Raw genomic sequence first — 24,233 nt, 5'->3', positions numbered from 1 at the left:
AGCTAATGTTTACAGTTAAATATCAAGATTCACCTCCTCATTTTCGGCCTGTAAGACCCCATTAAGTGGGGACTTTCTCAAAAACTGCAATTCCCCGAAAACAATGACAGCACGGCACGGCGCCTAGCATTTATTTTCTAAGAGAAGCGACAAATGTCTTGTGGAGAGCACAACAGGCTCGAGGGTGGCGAGGGACAAGCAGGCAGCATGGATGGAGATCAAATCTTAAATGAGCTGATGGGAGGGGGGGAGTAAACAATCACATCTGAGATCCATTGTGTATTCAAGGCAAATACATGCAAACTGCAGCTTAAACTCTGACTACAGAAATACAACTCCTTTCAGGGGCTGTATGAGAGATTTTTAGGAGATCTCATCACATTACTTTGCTCTGATTAACTTATGAACAATCCTGCGATCATCACGATGAGGTAGTAGTTCATGCACTCATCATCGGCTGTGAACTCAAGCCAATAAACCCTTACATACAGAAACAAAATAGCGCTTTTGGTTAGGTATAAATGTATGCTTTATACTCCATATTAAAAACTTTTTGCTTCAAATAAAGTATGCTGTATCTCAGTCAATAAAGGTGTGACAATGCTAACAGAAAATAGGTGTATTAACTCATGTTGCACCAGGCACTGCTGCAGCATGTTCCATGTGGGGTGTGTAAAATGACTATACCGTGAACCTTCAGTTTAAATCGTCACATTTTTTTAAGCCACCAGCTTGAGACTCGCTTCGGTGCTCCTCCGTGGCCGTCACTCTCTCACAGACACACACACACAAAAAGAAAGATCCACACCTCCGGCTTTTTAGTCGCATTATGCGACCGTGGAGCACCAGTGTGGCTTGCAAAAATTAATAATATAAGAGCTGGAGAGCTGTTGGTTTTTCTCCAGCTGACAGTAAATAAATCCCCACATTTGCCAGTGCCGTAGTAACACTTAAACTTAATAAGTCTGACGATAGTGTGAGCAGACGCAGCGTGTATTTTTGTGTCTGCGGAGCTCCAGACCGCAACCATTTAGTCGCATTTTGTGACCACAGAGCACCAGTGCGACTTGTAAATGTTATAATATAAAGGACTGGAGAGCTGTTGCTTTGTTTCCAGCTCACTGTGAATAAATCCTCGCTTTTAAAGGTTCGGCAGAAACTGCTTAACTTTTTGCTAAATGCTAACAACACCTGTATAGCTTCAAGTTCAAGCTCTGGTCCGAGATGAGCTGGTGCTTCAGAATAAAAGCACCAGTGGTTCTGCTTTGATTTATTTAATTATAACAATACTTTGGCTTTATTATAATGGGATTTTATTTAAGTTATTTCTAATGATAAAGATGTATACCATGTATAAAAATATTGCATTATTTTCAAGCATATCGCCCAGCCCTAGTTGTATCACTGCAAAGTAATAAGTCCCAAAGGGAACTTCTTACTTATGTCCATTGTCTGAAGACAGCATGATTATTTGCACACTGAAAACAAGCAACCTAAACTTTCAGAATTATATGGAATTCTCTGGCAAAGCTTACATCTACACAACAGACACAACTAGCGCTCTTATCTACTGCAACTTCATGAAACATAGATAAGAAACATTATCAGTATCCAAGATCAAACACACAGGAGCCATGTAAACCGAGAAAAAAAAAACTAAGGTTATGTTTAAGTCATCTGTTTCCATACCGATATTTATTTTATAAGTCATGTGACAACAGCTGTCAACAGCCCCAGGTCTCACCTGCACGGCTGCACCATGACATAACTTCCCAAAAATGAAAGCAGAAACGCTTCCCACTAAATCTGATGGATTGCCTTACCAAGTTTTCAAGTCTCAGCAAGCTTGTGGTCAGAGCGTGCTGCGTTGGCACTCTTTAAACACCTGTAAAACACCGTGTCCCTGGTGTTCCAAGCGTATAATCTGCATTACAATCGGACTCACTAAACACTTCTACGCAGAGCCAGAAAGGAGTTGCACAAAGATGACTTAAATGACGGACATTTTAATAAGATACCACAATGCAAGATATGCCTGTGTGGAAGTTTTAACCACTACGGGGCTGCATGATTATGAGTTATTTTAGTCAGTACTTCCATTTTTTCTAACATACAATGCGTTATCTGGAACAGAAAAGTGCCTCCTGTAAATAAAACTTAAAATGTACACATCTATGAATCACAATTTCATTAAAGTAAGTGAAATTGGGCGGAGAATCTACATGAAAAATGTCACAGTAACAACCAACTCTAATTATTCATGGAAGCCAAACTCAGGACTGCAATCTTATTGTTATAAGATTGTGTGCACACTTAATTAAGATACAAAAATATACACATTTTATTACATCTCTCTGTGTGCTTATTTTGGTTTAAACGTGTTTTACAGTGCATATTCTCTCCAATTACCGCAATACAATAAAATCAGACGTTAGATTTCTTTGTTGTCTAAAAATAGTGGGGTGGTCATCTCAGTGCTCAGCTGGAGCCCTTTATCTTTGAAGAAAGAATAACATCACTGAATTTCTATTTATCTGAATATACAACGATTGTGTGAGATATTATGAGGACAATCTGAGACGCTGTGAATTCTAGTTTCCTGTGCGATGAACTGTCTTAAATATTCTGAAATGTATAGACTTATGACTGACAGATCACACAAGACATATCACTTATTAGCCTGTTTCCAAAGGATGAACTGGAGGTACACTGTATCCACTCAGCCATCTGAAACAAGAGCCACGGCAGTCCAACGCAGCGAACTGTGAATGCTTTCTCATAAATCCATTTCATTTGGAGCACTTGTGTGATTTGATGACCGTGTGAGGTGAGCCTGTGTGCCAAAATGGAACTTCTAGTTGGGGGTGAAATTAATTAATGCAGCCATCTCTCTGACTGCACTGCAATTCTTTCCCCTCTTAGCACCAACTTCCATTTATTTGTATTGAGTGAGAAGAAGAAAAAAAACATACTAATGCTTAGCACAATGAGAGCCTACAGTATGCAGCCGGAGGTAAATAATTGATATGCTTTGTGTAAGCGGCGGCCTGAGCTTTGTTTGAAATCAGTGGAGCCATTTCCATGAAGGTGCACCAGCACTACCCACTGTCCAAAGATCAACAGAACCTTGCCTTGGTTCACAGGACTGTTTAACTGACTTAAGTGTAATCAGTGTGCGTCCATTTTAATGGATAAAACGTCGTAATGGATTAAAGCCTGGTGGATAATCCACAATGTGACAAACGGCGACATCTGCCTCCCTGTCATTCTCACTGTGAAGATGCTCGGACTCAGCAGAAAAAGGGTTTATATTCTGGAGCAGCTTTGCGCCGAATAACTTTGTTTGTAATGAAGTGACTTACGGAGAGGGTGTAACGGCACACAAATAGTGCTGAGACACACCAGAGTCACTTTAACCAGTTATATAATGGTGTAACCTATTTGAACGGGTTTCTAGCTTGTAACAGCATGCGCGTGCTGCGGGGGGTGCGTTGCCCCGACTACTATTATTTCACTACATCTTCATCGTATCAATGCGCAAAGATAAATAACCCCCAAAGCTGGATGTTGCATCCCTCAGTAGTTCACCACTTTAACACGGAGCACATAACGCTGACATGTAACACACACACACACACACACACACACACACACACACACACACACACTCCATCCTATAAAGTCTGGTAAATAAACGTGTGTGTCTGTTCCGCAGCCCGCCAACTCGCAAATATCACTCACACAACAACATCATGGAGCGTTTAAAAGCCAAAAGCTTGAAATTCATGCTGTGAAATTCATGTCGCAGTTTCCCCCCCACTCCTCGCGAGCTTTATTTGTAGCATATTCGCTTCTTAAAAGCGTCTGACTCAAATTACTACACCCGCACGAAGCTTTGATGTTTCCATGCATGATGCTGCTACAGCGAATCCAGTCCCGATATCACGACAACACAGCCCGGAACCTCATTGGAAATTCCGCTAATTTAAGCTTCTCTTGTGTGCCAGCGGTAATGCGTACGTATTATGAGCGATTTAAAGACAGTGTGTTGACGACACTGAGGTGTTTTCCACTTCGGCTAACCTTTAAAACATAAAGAGGCACATGTTTTATTGAAATTATAACTTTTATAACAGGTTCACCCGCCGTTCTCATAGTCAAGCCACTGAAGTCCAGCGGGATGGCCGATAGTGAATGAATTCTTAAAACTGTGATTTAATGGAAAAGTAGTGCTGATTCAAGAGAGATCTTCACGCCGAATTCATCAAAAAGCCGCCTTATTATACATAAGTCATGAGTTGCCTGCTAGTTTCTACGACTCTTTCGCTAAGTCATGTCCAGTTAAATGGACAGAGTTGTGAATAGAGTTTGCTGTAGCGTCTCCTGAAACTGCACGCTGGCAGGGCTGCTGCATATTCCACTTTAACGCACCGCTGTTCTCTGTGATTTACAGCAGCCCAGGCTCCCTCCTGAACAATATGCCACAAAAGTAACCAAGCCAGCGGACTGAGCAAACAAACACCCATGTAAGCATGCCAAATGTATGTCCCTGCGCCTCCTGAGCGACACAAACACCACGTTATTTCTTTTTTCCACACCAGAATTGGCCACATTTAAGAGTTGCCAGCTGTGTAAGCGGCAAAGCCATTTATAATGGTGAGCTGACCAAAGTGATGTATTCCTCGGCTACGTATCTGTAACGCCTGTTTTTGTACATGGCAGACACATAAATGTGCCCATTCCCGTCTATATTTCAACTTTACGGACAGTTAGGTTTTCTTACTTGCTCAACAACATTATACATCCAAATGCTCTGCCGCGCACGTTCAAAAATTGCCCAGTACGCTGCTAAAATGACACTCCTTCATATCTGCATCCACGGAAATGTGAGGGGAAAGTGTGTATTCCGTTTAGACATCAAAGGAAAAGTCCTACCTTTACGAAGAGCCGCTTGAAACATGAATAAAAAGAGAATAGTCGCGAGAGAGCCGCTGCCAGTGTTCGCCATGTTGGACACCTGCTTCAGTATGGCAGAGAGAGGCAGCTTCACCTATAGCTACAACGGGACTCACTTAATGAGATGCGAGAAAGGGAGGGTACTATACTGTTTACCATATTCATTTAATTCGCAGTTTTGATAAATCGTGTTACTTGTAATGAATGTGTGTGATATTACACAACTCTGTGCATCTATTTAATATTTAAAAAAGGAAAATAAAAAAAACTAAGGGATGCTCTCAGTGCTTTTAACGTTGTGTTGTACTGCAGGAGTGCTGAGTAGGGAGGCGTGTGTGTCTGTGTGTGTGTGGTGTTATTGGATGAGTCCCATCCTCACAATCCTGGTCTTTTTAAGCTCCTGCCTCTCTTGAACCCAACAGATTTTGTCAAAGTTTTTTTTTTGTTCTTTTGTATTTGGTGTTTTATACCAAAAGCTGCACTGTTTGTAGTGGGCAGTATCTTCAACAAGCAGGGCCAGCCTTTGGATTTTCAAGGCCCCAGGGTCCCGGCTGCCTACACAACCAGGTGGGTCTTCAAAGCACTTCCCTAAATCAGAGAATCAGTAGTCATTTTTTACAAAGATCATGCAATAGAGCTGCTACAAAGTCCCTTCTTTATGCCACCTTTGCATTTTTATGCAGAACTGAACAGCGGCAGCACCACTCTACTCCAGGGTGTCATTATAGACAGCATGTCAGCATTGCAAAATAAAAAAGAGGTGTGACAGGCGTGGTATGTAACGCAACAGCGTCAGCCTCTAGTCTGTGTATAACATGTGTTGGCAGTGCTTTATAAACAATAACAATGTCAAAACATGCCAATAACAATCATTTACCGTCTGATCTTGACCCTTGCATGGAGGGTAAGGAGTTCCCTGACCTCACTGTTTTCCCAATTTGCGGACTTTTACAGCTGCTGTTCTTCTTCTTTGAGTTAGCCGCTAACTGCTAACAGCTACTTTTTAAATCTCCCACACTCACACTCCCTCATCATTATTTTATTTATGTTTTTCTTTAACATAAATTAACACAAATGTTCTCTCTAAATCCTTTAAGTTGTGAAGAAGACCTCTTCAAGTGTAATGTATGCTCCATTTTTAAGCTGATGTACATGTTAAGAAATACATTTCATAATCCTCAGAATTACGACCACTTTCTTTTTATTACCAGCTTTTGTTGTACTTTTACTTTCAACACTTAATTACGTTTAATATAACAAAATAACTTTTAATACTACAGTACAGTAAATATCAGCTGCTTTAAGACTATTATTTAAGTAATCTTTTAATACGTAATCTTCTATCAGAGTCATATTCTGGTACCATATCTGTATTTTCACTCAAGTGTTGGTTTCATTAAAATGCTACCTGAATCATAGGCCAAAAATAATATTCAACCACATCATGATAATATGTACAAATATAGGCTATAGAGGTAATCAGAATGCATTTTATCATTGCAGCCTACCCTTTGGGTTGTCCAGTTTAATGTCAAATATATAGGCAAACAAACTGGATAACAACAAGTAGGATATACGTTATACAGAAATGTATTTCCTTCACTCATAAAAAAGGCTTTACATGGGATTTATATCTTGTTATCTGCTGGTGTGCTTGCATGAAGAATATAACAGCAGTGATCACAGTGTACATGACTGTAATTGTTTTTCTAACATTTCCATGGCAACGAGTGAAAGACTTGAGACCTCACCAGGGACGTTGTAGTGGGGGGAAGTGGGACTGATTAACTTGAGTCCCAAATGGAGGGAGGCCTCAGAAAGTCTGGAATGAAAACTTGATGATGATTTTGTTTGTATTTTTTTTTTATTTCTATGTAATCAGTGCCATAACTAAACTGAAATTGTCTGAATAAATTGGTTAAAATATGGAATCTAGTATAGAAAAAATAATGGAATTTCTCTGAGGCACTTATCACCCCAGAGGCACAAATTGGTTTGGTCCACCCCTGCACTAGAATTTGTCTCTAAACACAGCTAGAGACAGTGAGTGACTACTTATGCTGCTGGAGCACTAACATGCACTGTCATGCCTTTCCCCAAGAAAGGGAAATCGATGTTCCAAAAAAGAAAAGACAGAAAGAAAGACAAAGGAAGCCAACTGACTTTGTAAAAACAAAAAAACAAAATCAAAAGGTATTTGAGAGAGACGAACATCTAGAAAGAGTGGGGGGCCCACCGAGAAAATTTATGCCCAGGGCCCAAAATTTGGAGCTACGCCCCTGGGCCTGTATATCAGTGGCTTGCAGTCTTTGCCCTTGCAGACTTTACGTGGTGACAGTAAACACATTAGTGTGACTGAAGTCCCAGAGGGCTCAGTCCACAAGTCAAGAAGGTGGACATTTGGATTCAGCCAAGCAGTGAGGTTTGACTGAGCAATAATACCATTACAGGACCAGAAGACTTTTATTGTGACAACATTAAAGACATTTACACCATAAATGGGTGCATAAAAATTAACAGAAATGCAGGAAATTAAGTGTCTGACACTCAAAACTTTCTGGTGGAGGATCACCAAACCCCCCGATTCATATGTGCCTCCACCCCCCACAATGCTGAATCAAAACCTACACCCTTGGGGGAACAGTCTGTATTTCAGGGACCTGGAGAGCTGGTCAGCCAGGTGGGAGCTGGTCTGGTGCTAGTCTCATTCACTCTCTGGAAGAAAGTCAGTATTAGTGCTTCTTCTTCTTCCTTTGTCTTTTTATCTTTTTAAATTATGTATATCCAAAACATCTGACTGCTAAAACACAAGGCAGAACCTTGCCAGGTTCTTAAAAGTTAAGGTTATGGGTCATTAATTTCACATCATGGAAAAAATGCCTTTAGCCTGTTGTTTTTATTTCTTGCAGAAATGTGCATTATGAAGCATAATGGAGTTCCCAAGCTGTGATGATGACTTTGCTATCCTCTCAGTTGTGATGAGAAAAATAAAGCTGGGTAAAAATACTGGCCACATTTAAGTCTGAGACACAAAGAGTTTGTCAAGCTGATACAGGTCGACAAGTATTGAGATTGCTTTAAGATACAGGATGTCAGTGGGTCATTTTCAAATTGCTAAAAATACTACAGCCACACATCAAAAAGTAAGGGTCCAATTACAGCAGGGAAGGGGAGGCAAACACACACACACACACACACACACACGCATGTACGTTACAGGTACACAAACATTTTCAGAGGTTGTTGCAAGGCGGAAATTATCAGCAACAGTTTTGTTTCAGTTAATAAGATGCCTGATTATTTAATTGAATACTCTTTTGATTATCTTTGATTTGACAGAGATAAACAAATCAGGGTGGATAAGATCCAGCAACCTGCAGAAAACAGCCACAATTACCTAAACTGAATTAATTATTTTGCCTAAAGTTTATTTATAAATACAGCACAAAGGAGGAGTTGTTAAAGCCTTGGTTGTGAAAATGCAGAAAGGAGCAAATTTGACTAGAGGCCATTTTCAGTTATGGCGCATAAACATAACTAAAAATGGTCTCATTTGTATCTTCTTTTTAATGTTCAATATTTTTGGACCCTAAAAACGTGGTTCATTGGTGGACTTTAGCTCATCCATGTAAAACCAAAGAACAATCTACAAAGACAGAAAGAGAAGAAGAATATAAGAGGTAACCAGGTAAAATGATCAGTTCTTTTTTATCATTTATTTTTCATTTATTTCAACTGGTAGTGTGCACGACAGCAGGTTCTTTGGTTAGTGCCATGATAGGCATTAATGACCTTCTGGCCAAACTCCAAGCAGCTGCCTCCGCAGTGCAGGCCTTGAACATTGCTCACTCAGATTTTGTGTCCCCTACTGCAACAGGATGCAAGAAAAATACCTCCTGAGGTGAGAGATAGGGTCCTTGTGGACAGGGACCTTGGCCAGACAATACTAGTTAACCCTCGCCGCAGGTTACCCTACAACCTTACCCACCTCACTTCCAGGTGGAGATCAGTTGAGATGTCTGCTCCTTTCTTTACGCAGTGGTCAAGACAAACAGCTGCAGATCTGATGACCACAATGCCAATCATTGACCTCTGGCCTAAGGTTTTGATACCAGGTACAACTTATAAACCAGCTTTTGCTGGATGATGGTGTTATGGACAATGCATCCAATAAAGTGGGATTTATACTTATGTGTTGAATCAACATCGTAACCTATGCCGTGACCTGAAGCGCACCTTGCACCAGAAATTTACTTGTTGCCGTGACACAGACCTCCTGCCTATTTTTGTAAACTGAAATCATTTCCCTCAGTGGAAACGAAGCTTTGATTTACTTTTATTTCACAGAAACTATAAATTGTGAAGACAATAAAGCCTCCACAAAATAACATTTTATGTCTTGTGTGTGATTTATCCTGGCTTCATATCAGTAGAGGAAATCTCTCCTCGTCACTAGGCTAATTTATACAATTTAAAATGCCACAGGCTTGTGCTAATAACGTTAGCATGTTATATTTGTTTGGAAAACATGTTTAGTATAAGACAGTTGTTTTGTCTCTGAACCTTGTGAGTTGTAATGGAGCTAAATTTTGTAATGTTACCTTTGTTAAATGTTGCTGTTGTCCCTGGTTGTATATGAGTAGAGGAAAAGTCCACTAGCCACTAGGCTAATTTATACAATGTAAAATACCATATGCTGGTGCTAAAAAAATTAGCATGTTGTATTTGTGGGGAAAATGTGTCCAGATAAAGACACGTGCTTTGTCTGTGAAAGCTGTGAGTTATAGTGAGGCTCATTTGTGTACTTGTAATTAAAGTTCTCTCTATTAAGCCATGTTTAATGTGTGGTTTGGGTGTATTTTGAATCAAGTATACTTCACAACACTTCACAGAAGCCCCACCACCGACTAGTGTTTTGTACCACTGCACAAGTACAAATGTTCATAGCTGCATAGGCCACATGTGTAGGCTATGGCGAAGGCTCTGTTTAGAGCCAATCCACCCAAATCCCCCTGCAAGACTGGATATGTACTTGTTTTTTAACCACACATTCGCAAAGACAGCCAGCTGCATCGTGTATGTATTTGTTCATGTATTTGCCCAGGTGCTATGCTTGTTACTGTAGGATTCCACTAGAGGGCACACCACAGATCTCAGACCTGATTTGCATCAAGAAACATGGTGAGCTACAAACGCTCAGGGCTGCTTCCTTGTTAACTGCCATCAGCGCATTGGTCACATGATCGTAGCCTTTCAAAATAGGTGGGAGATGCACAAATTTGGGTGAATTGCTTTTCTTAGGAAAACATGCAAAAATTTGTGAGAACAGCCTGATTAATTAAATACCGTTGCTCAAGACCATGGGAAACTCCAGAGAAGGAGAGAGTCGGGCGCTATGGGAGCTGGCTATCTTTCACCAGAGAGGTGATGTTCCATGTCCCTAAAACAAGCTTTCATAACCTGGTGCCCCTGCCTAAATCTGCTGCCCAACTGGAGATACACCTAACTTTTAAATCTAGCCTTGCAGAAAATCCAGTGGGAATCCATGGTGACCCCAAGTCATTTCTTCAAGCTTTGTGTAGGCCCGGTGCCAAGGCACTTGCCAGCAAGCATCTTCAAACCAAGGTAATAGTCTCCCAAAGTCGAAACAGGTTCAGATTCCATTCCTTGGACCAGTTTGCCATGGGTGACTCTGATAGAACTATTGGAGCCAACAATTCACTTCCTGGGTCATGGGGTTACACAAAGCCGTTTAAAGTGAGGGTATATGATTCATTTCATTTCTGCATCCCATAGTTCTGTCCTCGACTGATTGGTCCCAAAAGGAATTCATCAAAACAAGCAGACATGCTGTCCCATATGGAAACTTTTCATCCACTGGGGATGAGGCTTAATGATGCTTTGTTATGTTATCCTAGTGTACTCGAGTTGACTACATAACATACTGTATGTAGTAACATTTTGAAAACATGTCGATGGTAATGAGCAGTCCTGTAAGTACTTTAACTGCATCCACATCCTGTATGTATATAATCTGCTGTATTTCCTGTTATTCTCCTTTTTGTATGCCATTTACTTAGTTGCTATGGGATTTTTTTTCTGCTGAACATAATCAAAAGGTTTATCTTTATCAATGTCACAATGCAATAACAATCACACACACTCAGAATTAAATGCCTAAGCTGTTAACTAAAATACGTTGTGTAGGCACAGGCCAAGAAGCAAAAAAAAAACTAAACTATACTGATCAAGACATACCAAATTAATAGCATAACAAACTGGACCAAAATGAAGGAGAAGAACTAAATGGAATATCATGCTTCCTCTGTCATCAATATCAAGATGCAAAATGTTGTTCCCAATAAGAGAGCAGGTTCTTGGCAGGGAAAGGAAAACAGTAATTTCTGTTGTAACAAAAAAAAGTATATTGATTGACAGCTCTGTGGTAAGCTGAGCCAATACCTGCGTATTACTGGGAGCGTGACCACTGTGAGGCCCAGATAAGATATGGCATGGCTGCAGAAGTTTGCAGTGGGGAAGAAACTTTGGATTGAGCCGTTTGGCAATCCAGGTGGCTGGATGTGGGATGGTGACTGGTGTCCTTCTCCAGCTTAAAGGGGGTGGCAGCAAGCCACAGTGGGTGCAATTTAAGGTCCAGACACACCAAACTGACTTCAGAGAATTAGGTGATGAAGATGAAGGCCCCCTGCTGTGTCCCCTGACGTCGCCGTTTCTCGGCCAAGAGGTTGCCCATGAACACGCCGCAAAGACTACAGCCAACCAGCATGAACGTTCTGCACCTGCATGAGAGGAAATAACTCTTCATACCAGCACATTGCGACAGTCTGTGTTCATTACTCAGAAAGGGAAACCAGAAGATCATCTTGACACTAGTTAGCACATTAACAACACAATCCACTGTTGAAAGAACAGAGCATGTTTACTGTGTGCCAGCAAACAGTAACACAAAACATCATGAAACATTTCTGCTAAAGAGCTCAATGGCCAAAGGAAAATAATGTTACTTTACAGTATGTAACAAGCTTGTTTTGGTCTCAATCCATCTTGACTTGAGCTGTTTGCTTACCTTCTTACCTACTGTTTCTGTTCTCCTGTGCTGAGCTAAACTGCCAATTGGAGTGATTTCATTCACCAACGGGCTCCAACATTGCCGATGCCGATTCAACATGCTGAATCACCCCTCAAAAAAAGGGGCCAATGAGGGGCAAGAGATGCTCACCGTCGGCCCAACATTGACCAACGGCCGACCGTTGGCTTGGTGTTCCATGGCCTTCGGGCTCAGACTGTGTTGATAACCCCAGAAGCTTGATTAGGACAAGTTGCTCCCTAGAACACTTGCATCTGCTTGTAGGGCTGTCTCGAACTAAGAATTTTCCCAGTCGACCAGTAGTCATCATTTAGGGCCATTAGTCGACTAGTTGCCTGCATGTTTATGATATTAATGTAATTATCAAATTATATACTTTGGGCGGGGAAACACAATGGTTTGAGTTGAAGGTGTGAGAAAGAATAGTATCAGTAACATTGTTAACACTGTGCTACATTACAGAGAAATACAAAAGCGTACTAATGAACCTTCATTAATATAGGCCTATATTTTATCTACAAGTGCACGTCACACACTGAGCGAGCCGCCTGTTAATGACGCTGTGGGCTAATGGGCATGTAGCTACTTCCATGTTTCAGATGATACGTCATGTTTGTAGTCGACCAATGAAGATGAGTTTACATATCACCTTGGGTTCGTCCTTCACCTTCTCAAAATGATCCCACACTTTGGATTTCCTGCCCGACATGTTATTAACTAGCCTGTGGAATAACTGCAGGTACCAGCCCTGGAAATTAACCTGACTCCTGTCTGACTGCTGAGTGTGGAAACTTCCTGTGTCTGTCCTTTCAAATTGAATTCACACATGGTCCAGTCATATAGGTTTTGGTTTATTTTGACGGGGTGCAGCTCCTAATAGTTTCACGTTTGTTTGTTTGCCTGTTTTTCTGCAACTAAGCAACCAATGAAATCTTGTCAACTAATGACCTTTCTGGTTGACTAACGTTTGGTCAACTATTGGGGGGCAGCCCTAAAAGACTGCATCACATACTGAAAAAAACAGCTGCAAACATATCCCTAAACATCTGCAAGATTCCTTCCTGAGTTCAGTTAATCCACAAAGGCATTACAAGATTACTGTGCTTGAAAATGTCTTCTTATTACAGAGTGCCCTTGAGACATCTCGGACAATTAACAGTTATCCTGTGAGAGCTATAAACATTCACCGAATCTCATGGCAGTGTTGGATGGACTGACCAACATCATGGTATCAGCGGCCAGGTTATAATGCCATCTACTGACCTCCACTGCTCACAGGTCAAGAAAGGAGGAAGTAAAATCAGAGAAGAATCCTAACCCTAACTGTGTAAATGCCAGAATAAAACAGAACAGTGAACAGTGACAGTGAAATGAAGGCATATGGCTCAGACAAACACAGTGTTGTGGATGGTTGGCCAGCATCAGCGTCCCCAGAAGTATGAGTGTAACCTCAATCCAATACCAGGAAGAAACACCACGTCGGGCCAGTGTCTTACAGAGAGGAGAGATAAACAGCTCAACACACAAACATGGCTCACAGACTCAGTCACAGTGAGCCAAATGCACACTCATACGTACAGCAGGGCGACTGAGCATGGTGGTGCAGCAACTAGGAATGTAGGAGGTAGCATTGGGTTCACACTGGGCTGTGTCTGTGTTACAGCCGTCCAGGATGGGGTAGGAGTAGAAACTGGCACTAGTGAGCCAGACGGTGCTAGTGTCGGTCATACGACAATGAGAATAGATAGGCTATGAGTTTCAATTTGAGGGTTTCCACAGTCAGTGCTTCCTTTATCGCAGGGAGGGGGGAGGGGGGTATTCCTGAGAAGGAAAACACTCTGCTGCCTGCAGATTTTTTGATTCTCTGGAAAGTAATGTAACCACTGTCCTGTGATCTGAGGCCAAGAGGGATTACATGATGGATGATGAGAGTGGATAAATATTGTGGTGTGGGCCCGTGATGATTTAACCAGCACACTTTACAGGGAGGTGCGGGCTGCATTTGACGCCATAAAAGGGAACATTTGTATTTGTGGGAATAATGTGACGGCAGCGTTTTACATGAAGTACTTTTATGAACAAAGACTGTGCCACTTGTGTATGCAAATCTGTTAATTATTGGGTAAGATAAGGACAGTTGAGGTTGGGGGTGGTGAATGAGAGTCCAGGAAAGAGGAGTGAGAGGGGTCCAGAGGTGGGAAGAAATGGGGGTCAAGCACGAGGTGACGAACAGAGGTTGGAATGGGGATCGATGATGGGCACAGGCCAGGAGGTGTTATAGAGAGGAACCCGAGGCGTGAGACTCAGGTTGGGGGCAAGTTCTCAATGAGGTTTCGCAGGTTCATCATCCCCCCTGTGGTTCCTGTAATGAAAGAGAAGGAGGTGAGGAAGCAGAAAAGAAATTTGTCTCACTAACAGGAGAAAAAGAGGTTTCATAGAGACACCTATAAACAGGCAAGAAATTGAATTAAAGTGAGTGTCTTGATCTATGTTACATCTATATATATCACAGTACTAAAGCTCATGATATTTGCTTTTATTAGAAAAGACAGCCAGCTGGAAAGATGTGAAAAACATACGTAAGAGGTGGAGACAGATTAAAATGGCCACCAGAGGGACACCTTTTCACACCCGAGCAGGACTCCCCAGCCGTTCTCCATCCCACCTTGTCAAATTAGTGGCGTCCGCAGCTGTAATCCTGTACGCACTGTGTGTACAGTTTTTTCAGTAATTTATCATCCTATCTTGAAAATAAGGTTGTGTCTTTGTGTTCTTTTTTACTGATGGATGTGCCTGAGATGCGTTTTTTGGCTGTGTCCACACTCACTATGATGCAAATACATATGGATGCCGATGATTGGTGCACACGTCACGGGCCAGAGGTCGGCATATGATAAACATTTCTGGTGCTCAATTGTGATAGCAATATTGGCCTCTGCGCAGGGTGGCGCAGGGTGGCGAACCCCGCGTAGAGCTAGTTTCGAGCAGCGCAACCCGAGGCGTGCTCAGTTTGGTAGTTTGGTAGACCGAGGTGCGCTGAGATGGGTGTGGTGGCGCACCAGGGGGAGGTGTCGACAGATCCAGCTTGGCGCAGTGACAGTTTCGTGCCAAAAGGCTTCGCCGAAGGTGCGCTAAAAGCTCACCAGGTGAAACCAGGTCTACTGTCAGCGCAGGTGGAGCGCAGCCGGTGTAAGTGGAAGTTTGGTTGACCGGCAGACAGTGCGCACATGTCACCAAAACCTCACAGGCAGGTTTCCAGAATGTCAGGCACATTAACAATGCAATAAATACCCAAAAAAACAACAACAAACAACTATCTGCAATCAGCACATAAATGTATCTCTATATCGACTGTCCCGTCACATCTGATGTCAGATCAAAGGGGATTGGCACCGTTTGGCACGTTTGGCATGCGTAATGGAAACCCAACCTGATTTGATTAAACAGCTGCAAACTAATGAGTTCACATCCCTCTCAGCCAACCACAAACAGCCACAGCATCAGATAGGGAGTATATATTCAGCATCTGTCATCTTAGAAAAGTCAAAAGAAAAGAAACAGAATGAAACTGTGAGAGAGAAAGAGAGAGCGCGCGCGCACGAGAGAAACGCAACATTGATTTACAATTGTGGTGACCTCCTCCCAGGCGACCTTTGCATCATCAGCCCGTGGAGGTCTGCTCGCAGTTGCGTATATTCGGACACTGTGAGCTTGGACCTCCCGGACCAAAACATCAGTTTCCTCCTGGGAGAAGTTTGGCCGTCTGACGCTGCTGCTCTCTTCTGCCATGGCGAATTGAGTAAACTCTCATTACGCCTTAGCGCGGCGCATTTAAGGGCGAGGAGAGGGGCTCATTATTGGTGTTATGTGTGTAAAACCCACTCCACGCCTTCTCTCCTCCCTCTTTCCGACTTGTGCAGGTAGGAGGGACGGAGGTGGGAAAGAGGAGTAGCTGCACCAGGCGTATGGTGTGCCAAACTTGCAAAATCCACCTGGCCACACCCAGTTGGTGAAGCGCAGGTGTGCTGCGCCTCCGCCTCGCCCGGTCTGCGAAACTAGAGGCCATTGTGTTACTTTGTGTTAGCAAGCAAAAGTAGTTAGAAATGAGCAAACAAAAAACAACAGAGCAATTTTCAGGTTTTTGAAATAAGAGAGCGAACAAGCCTCAGCAGTGAAGAATACGCAGAGAGCAGCAGTACAAGCACCGTGTCTGCTAACGTTCTTTCTGCTAGCTTTAGGGTGAATCCCAATTCTCATTCTTACCCTTCCCCCTTCGTCTGCATCTTCCCCTTGCCCCTCTATACAGAGTTGAGCAGGCTAGGGGTAGAAACGTTCCCCTAAGAAATGAGACACCATTCGATTACTGTTTGCGTCATCATGCCTTCCCGCAAGCTGGCTGCTACGTCAGCAGAAGTGACAAGAGTTGACACAAACAAACAAAAATGCCGTCATCTCAGGTTGTGTGTGTATTAGTTGTATCATGAAACATGAGTGCCGTGATTATAATATAAATGTGAAATGCTGAAAATACATTTGTGCGATTCTCTGGGAGATTGTTCAGCCATTGCTACATAAAAAAACTTTTGCCGACTGTCTCGTGATGGATGATACGAAATTTCTCACAGCCCTGTCTTTCAAGCGTGGTCTTCCGCAATCTTCATTTCAAGGGCAATGTTGCCCTCAGTCTTGGCACTAGCCCTTACTCCAAATGAGAATTGAGACACCCCTTCCCCTTATGTGAACATGCAAAACCAACGGGAAGGGGGGAGGGGGAAGGGGAAGGGGAAGGGGTGGAAATGAGATGCACCCTAAATGTTACAACAACAGAGGCTTGCTCCTTCAGCTGTTTACACCTCTCAAAGACATATCTGAGAAATACAATGACTGACAAATGACTGAGTGGACTTGCACTGATGAACATCTATCATGATATTGGAATTGATGCAGAAGCTGTTCTGCAGGAGTTTGATTTAACAGGGAGATGCAGAAAAAAGGGAATGGCAACTGGTCGCATATCATGCCAACGTTAAATAACACTTTTTTTATGTGCTGGATTTCGACAAATTCGGAGTGAGACCATGCTCAACCATGATGTTTTTTTCTAAACTGGACCACGTCTTCTTGTTGCACAAGGAAATAAACATATGATGTTTTGCTGATGTTGTTTATTTTGAAAAAGACGGTATGCATCTAACAACCAGAAACTGTACATTTCTTGTGAAAACAGAAGTGTATTTTCAAAAGACGCAATACGTGTAACAAATTGACAGTGTTCTGGGGCGTCAACATCAGACGCAGGAGGACACCTAGCGCATCTTATGTAGATGTTAAAGTTCACACATAAAGCGGTAATATTTGACAGGTTGGGATGAAAACATGTTGGAGCTCCATGCATAAGGTTTTGTGACATAATAATAAGTTGGCTGACACAAAGTAGTAACTGCAATAAGTATGAACACCTCACAGCAAAAGGGTTCTGGGTCTGAAGCCACTGGCCGGCCAGGACCCTTCTGTATGGAGTCTGCATGTTCTCCCCGTGTCCCACAGTCCAGAGACATGCAGGTTAATTGGTAACTCTAAATTGTCCGTAGGTGTGAATGTGAGTGTGAATGGTTGTCTGTCTCTATGTGTCAGCCCTGTGATAGTCTGGCGACCTGTCCAGGGTGAACCCTGCCTCTCACCCAATGTCAGCTGGGATAGGCTCATCAAGATTAACAATAGCTCCACTGAGCCCATGTGTGTAGATGCTTTTCAGTGTGCACACATCTATTTTCTTCAGGTTGCAGCATAACGACATATATGTGTTTTTTCTGATAATATTGCAAGTTTGCCGCACCAAAGTTGATTGTGCAGCTGTACTAGTTTGAGGATGCGAGGTGGGACAAAGAAGCCTACAGTCTGTGTTTTATCTGACAGGTAATTCTGTACATTTATGGATATCGAACAGCACAGCAAGACTAATTGTGGCATTGGATTTGGCACCGATGTGAGACAGGAGGAAAGATGTGAGAGTTAAAGTGAAAAGTAACAGACTTGTTGCTCAAAAATATAAACCAAAACCGAACATTAAAACAGTATTTCAGGAAACTGCTGCCATTTGCTGATGATAATTGCACTTTTTCATTTTGTCAAGGTTCAAAATATTGACAGGACAAAGTAAGTAATTGATCCAACTGAAGGAGAGAAGCGGAGGGAGAGGAGGAAATGGGCTGTCTCGTGAGGCTGTGTTAAAGCCCCGGTATACATTTATAACCCTATAAAACTGGGACTTTTTCTCATTTGTTGAAACTGATTTATGTTCTCATTAGATCTCAGTGCTCCAGAAAATATGCTCTGTAGTTTCAATCACTTCAGTGACCGAATGTGTGACTCTGAAAACAAGTGTTGTTCTTGAGAAATGAAGAGCTCTTTGGTTTTAACAGCTGCCTACAATTAAAGGGCTAACACAAGTCCTGCTATAAAGAAATATCAGAATATTTTGAATATCTAATTCAGGATTTGAACCGGCCAAACATATTTAATTATTTAGCAGGATCTGGTATTTCATACAAATTCTTCTTAGTTTATAAGTCTGTTGTTACACAAAGCTGCAAGAACTACACACCCTCACATTTCCCCAAATCTCCCTCATCCCCGAACTTGTTTGGGTGAGAATGGAACAGGGACTCCTCGGATTCAATTATGTTCTCATTTAACAGCGGGTGGACCCACCCTAGTGGGGACATGGTCACCTCATAGGAATACATGCTGGTACTACTCCCCAAAGCAGCATGAATGGAAGGCGCATTTTAAAGTGATTTAGATTCAATATTCTCCAGATATCGTTACAATCTGGTGACGATCATGATCAGCCTGCTTCCTTCAGAGGGGAACCTTATTGCCCAATCTGCCCATTTATTTGCTTTGTGATAATCTCTCTCTACTATTGTCCAGCTGGTAATTACTCACCATCTTTCATCTCTGTGGTTTGCAGTTGCAGTAGTCTCACACCTGTGTTCCTGTTTGTACTCACTTATCAGCCTTATTTTACTGTTTGCTGATAGCTTTTGGTTGTATTGGAGCTGCATTAAAGGAACAGTGTGAAAGATTTAGGGGAATTTAGTGGCACCTAGTGGTGAGGACTGCAGATTGCAAGCTGTTGAAACTTCTCCTAGATAGAATTCCTTAAGTATTTATTGTTCAGGTTGTTTTTACCGGGAGCTGAATTATCCGCAGACGTCCCTTCCTCTCCATTTAAACAACACACTCTCATCCAAAGTCGTCAGATATCAACGCTTTGTCAGTGGACTTTCACGTCAACATATGACGCACTATGTATTCTCCAGCATCTGCTGTTGACGTTCCGGGATGCTGCTACCAATGCCAGGATGTCATCAAAAGCAAATGGTTAGGTTAAGAGAAAAAAATCAGTGTCCACCCCTCCTGCCTGCCCTATAGGGACTTTCAAACTGTGTATATCACGTTATTACCGGCACCGTTTCAAACTCACTGTTGTGGCATTTCAACTTAGGACCTAAATGCAAACACAACCAGTATCTGTGGTATCATACAACCACAAAAGGTGACTCTTGGTGTCTCTGTTGCCGAAATCACTGACAAAGCAGCGGTATTTGACAACTTTGGAAGGAGAATGGGCTGACACAGATGGAAATGGTGATTTAAACTGGTGAAAACACTGAATAAAGCAGTTTAGCATTACAAGTCAATGTTTCTCCTAAGCTGTTCAGCTTGTTGCAGACGGGCTGCTAGCCCAGCACCTGCACATATGATGATCCAGATGTTCAGGAGGTTTTTACCAGGAGCCGAACTATAAGCAGAGGTATCTTCTTCTCAAAAACAAACAAACCAGGTGATTTAAACCAGTAAAATCACTGAATAAAGCTGTTTAATTTACAAATCAGTGTTTCTCCAATGCTGTTTGGCATGTTGGAGACAGGCCGCTAGCCCAGTACCTGCTATTCTGTCGTCACTTTTTTTCTCTTAGCTTAAGATCCAGACGTTCAGGAGATTGTTTTTATCGGGAGCAGAGTTATCCACAGACGTCTCTTCTTCTCCAAAACAAACAGACCCATGATTTAAACCAGTAAAAACACTGAATAAAGCTATTTCACGTTAAAAAAAACAGCTTTTTCCGATGCTCTTGTCACGAAGGGGCTGCTAACTACAGTGGCTGAGGTGAAAATGTAAATAGCCCTACCTGGAGCCAGTGTTGGGTTTGTTGTTTCTGGGCTACTGTAGAAACATGGTGGTGCAACATGGCGATCTCTGTAGACAAGGATCCACTCCCTGTGTAGACATAAACGACTTATTCTAAGATATCAAAAACACAATAATTTTTCTTTTCAGGTGATTAGACACTAAAGGAAACATATAAACACATACGTATTATATTATATTCCCCCTTAATCCTACACCCTGTTCCTTTGAGTTACTGTAATTGCAATGCAAACATCTCCTGCAGTTATTGCTTCACCACAAGCCTTCAAAATGCTAAAAGCTTTCCACACTGTTGAAGCCTTGGGATGCTCTTTTTGAGAAGCAGTTAAAGGACATGCATTGTGTTTGTTATCAAGTTAGCAGAGCTTCATTAGGGATGTATTCCTAAAAAAAACCCATGTGTCTAATTAACCCCGTATGGACATTTTCTGGGCTATTTGGTCAGCAGATCAGTTTGAAATATTGCAGGAAGGAGTAGTACAAAGAGTTACAGCTTCAGTGAGCTGGAGAGGGCTGCAGGCGACAGCCTCGAACTGTGGTCTGTGACCAGCACACCTCCAACATCAAGGAAAACAGCTTTACTTTGCTGTGCCTTGAACTCGCAGCATGCCAACACGGCTCGTCTGCTTGAGGCCATTGACAGCGTGACTCAGTAAACGGAGAGCCGTAAGCCAGCTTGATCAGCTGGTATATTCAGCCCCTTCTTTATCTGCTGGACACTGTTGACAACGTATTGAACTCCTGTTGGTTGCGAGGCAGTTTTACCAGGAAAGAACACAGTCCAAAAGAGAAGTAATGTGACATAATACAACAAGTAGTTTCGACCAAGCGATCTGATCTGAGCACACCTGGCAACGTTGTAAGTTCCACAGCTGGAGCAAAAACCTGAAGGCTACAAAACTGGATCAAAAAATTTATCGTTTTGTTGTTAATCTTGATTTATATGGCAGACTTAGTTTTGATGATTGGTTGGAAGAGGATGAGAAGAGCACAAAACAAAAGACAAAAGGATACAGAACACTGTCAGATGAAGAGCTCAACACATCTGGTCTGGGAGTGACGTCAGTACATCCCAGTCATTTGGTTCTTTTTTGCAATAACCTGAAAAGCTGATTAGCAAAAAGGATCACAAATGACCCAACAAAATGCTCGTGACAGTGTGATAATGTTTATAGAAAAGTTAACTTCACTAAAACAATTTCAGAATTTGCTGAAATTCTTTAACATACTTACAAAGGCCAAGTGATTCATCGGATTAAATGAGTTAATCTTTTTTTTTTTGTATTGAATCTGCTTTATTTAGTTATTATAATTTATGGTGCTGTTTTTCAATGCAGGTGCGTGCCTCCCTGGAGGGCAGCAAACTGGAGGGTGACTGCAGTTGAAAGTGACTTTTGGAAATGATAACATCCTTTTGTTTTCAATGACTTTTGAATTTTGGACTTTATAATGCTCTTGAGCAAAAACCTCGCACTCCGACCTCGTCACATATCGATGTGTGGTCCAGACACGACGTGCAAGGTACCCTGGCTGCGTTGCTTGTTGACATCCTTGGACACCATGTCAAGGTCTTCCTGTTATATGCACTGACTGTTTCTCTATATACTTCTGTTTTCACAGGAAATGTGCATTTTGCATACAGTCTCTTTCAAAATAAAAGCACTGCATCAGTACAACACCGCTAATCGATGTTTATTTCCTTCAACAACAAAGGAACGTGGATACTTTTAGCCAACACACACACGTGGTTTAGTTTAGGAAAAAAGAACAGGGTTTGATTTTATAATCTCACAGGAAGTGAGCACCTGCCTCCCGCGTGGAAGTTGGTGATTGTTGGACCAATCCACCACCCCTCCCATGTGCCCTACTCGGACTCCTGCCGCCTTAACTTTTGTTGTTGACCTGCCGCATTGCCCTTGACGCTGCCTTGGGCCATTTAACAATAACTACAACAGGTCTTGAATCATGCTGACATGAAAGGAATGGTGTCTGACGCTGGAAATCACTGACTAAGCGGCAAACTTCGGAGTGAGGTTGGGTTGTCTTGAGTTACTGACACGGCGCTATACTAGCTTAAAAATACATGTAAAGTTTGTGGATGTAGTAGCTAAATCTGTACCATCATCATATCATCATTACAAGACTGAGCTAGCTAAGCAGTTTTGGGTTTGTATCTGGGGTATTTATTTAGTTTGGGAAACCCCACGATGTCTAGCTCTGTTGGCTGGCTGACTGAACAGGGACCAGAAAACATGTCTGTTGCTATGTTGTTAGAAAAGGTTCAACCCACTTGCTGGACTAGTAAACTAGGTTTCATTACATTACTGTTAATTTTGACAGCTATTTTAGATTTAGTCTTATGGTGTGTCTCAAATCACATACTTCCGTGAGTATACTTCTATGTAGTATACTATGTGCACTATGTACTCATTGGCGTAGTGAGTGAGTGAAATTTCGACAGGGCAGTGTTGTCTCAAACCAAACACGGCCGTTGTGCACTCACGGGAAATGACGACCGCAAATTAGCTAGTTAGCAAACTAGCATTAGCATTCGTGTTATCGTTTGCGGTACCAAATCATTACAGACTGCTAAATTAACCCAGTAAACATACTGCTGGCTTATACCCAACAACAGTATAGTGGTGCTTAGTGCAAAAAACATGTGTATTTGTACAATGCAGCGGCGTTCACGGTCGCACAGTCCTCGGCCGCCATTTCCAGTTTGAAAAGTGGTCCCTCCCCTTCTGCTATGTAGCCAAGATGGTGACCATTGAGTGTGAGAAGAGTCCATAGTTCCACATTCAACTTCTTGACCGTTTTGAGTGCACCATCTAGGTACTCATAGTGCACTGCATTTTCCATACTTCTCAGTGTGAACACACTTGTGCACTCAAAATAGTAAGTGTAAGTACAGAAGTACGCGATTTGAGACACAGCATTATTCTTGAAACAAAAAAGCTTATTAGTTTGAGTCATTTTTATGCTTCATAGTTTTAGCTGAGGAAAATTCACTACATACGTCTATATGTTTCTTTGATCTTTACTAATCCAGTTAATCCAGTGAGGGTAATAGTGTATCAGAAATTAGAATCAAGGTGAGAGGTTGTATAAAAATTTCATTTAGACAGATTTTTTTCTACAACAACTGTTTGACAGGTTTAAGGGCTGATTTATGAGCACACACTTACTGATCAACATTTGAAAAGCTCAGTATCTCTTTAGTTATGGTCCAAAAACTTTGACACCACAAATAACTAATCTGAGACAACTGGGATTTGTCCCCAGGTTCATTGTAAACTCTGATTTCGTTAAAGCCTGAATTCTCTCTAAATCTGCAACATGTTAGTCTGGAGGTTTACACTGGTGTCCTCTCACAGAGTTGGTGATTAAAACTAAACGTTCATCTCTGTCAGAGAAAACTGATCTGAGTTCAGACTGTTTATTTACAGCACAGCTACACTATTAACTGAGCCTCCTACCTGCCTGTCAGACACCATCAAACCATACATTTCCTCGAGTCCAGATCAGAGTGGAGTCCATCAGGGATTAGCTCTGAAGTCTGGCGGCTGATGGCTTCTTGCTTTGCTGCCGTTCAGCGGCTGGCGAAACGTCCTGGCGGCGACTATTTACTGGAATTTACCAGCCTGTCACTCATGTGGTATTAAAAGATAATTACAAGCCCGGCTGTTCACAGCTTATCCGTTAGTCCACCACTAACATTTGTGTTACATCTCGTCTCGTCAACGAAAATGAAACATAGATTTAATCATAGTTTTTCTTATCAAGATCTATGTTTGGCTCGGCATTGTCTTGTTTTCGTCATAGAAAAAAGGTCGTTGACGAAAATTTTTTATCAACGATATTAACAATATATTGAGAGCTAATTGCCCCTCAACATACATACAGTACATTTTGATTATATACTTTATTTTGGTGGTAACAGTTGTATGAA

The 24,233-nt window shown here is 42.0% G+C and overlaps 1 protein-coding gene across 5 annotated transcripts in view; it reads right to left on the bottom strand.

Moving 5' to 3' along the window:
* The window catches only part of cadm1a (cell adhesion molecule 1a), a 612,111-nt gene extending 607,037 nt beyond the window's left edge, over window positions 1-5,074 (bottom strand). For 4 of the 5 annotated variants that reach the window (XM_033638966.2, XM_033638931.2, XM_033638948.2 and 1 more), the window contains exon 1: window positions 4,936-5,074. In XM_033638966.2, the coding sequence (XP_033494857.1) occupies window positions 4,936-5,008 (73 nt within the window). In that variant the 5' untranslated portion in view covers window positions 5,009-5,074. The remainder of the gene's footprint in view (window positions 1-4,935) is intronic. The other variant, XM_033638939.2, reaches the window with a different exon arrangement.
* Window positions 5,075-24,233: the final 19,159 nt, after the last annotated feature.

This window comes from Epinephelus lanceolatus, chromosome 11 (genome assembly GCF_041903045.1).
Source record: "Epinephelus lanceolatus isolate andai-2023 chromosome 11, ASM4190304v1, whole genome shotgun sequence".
NCBI classification, from domain to species: domain Eukaryota; kingdom Metazoa; phylum Chordata; class Actinopteri; order Perciformes; family Serranidae; genus Epinephelus; species Epinephelus lanceolatus.
This window is presented reverse-complemented; position numbering and strand designations above follow the sequence as displayed.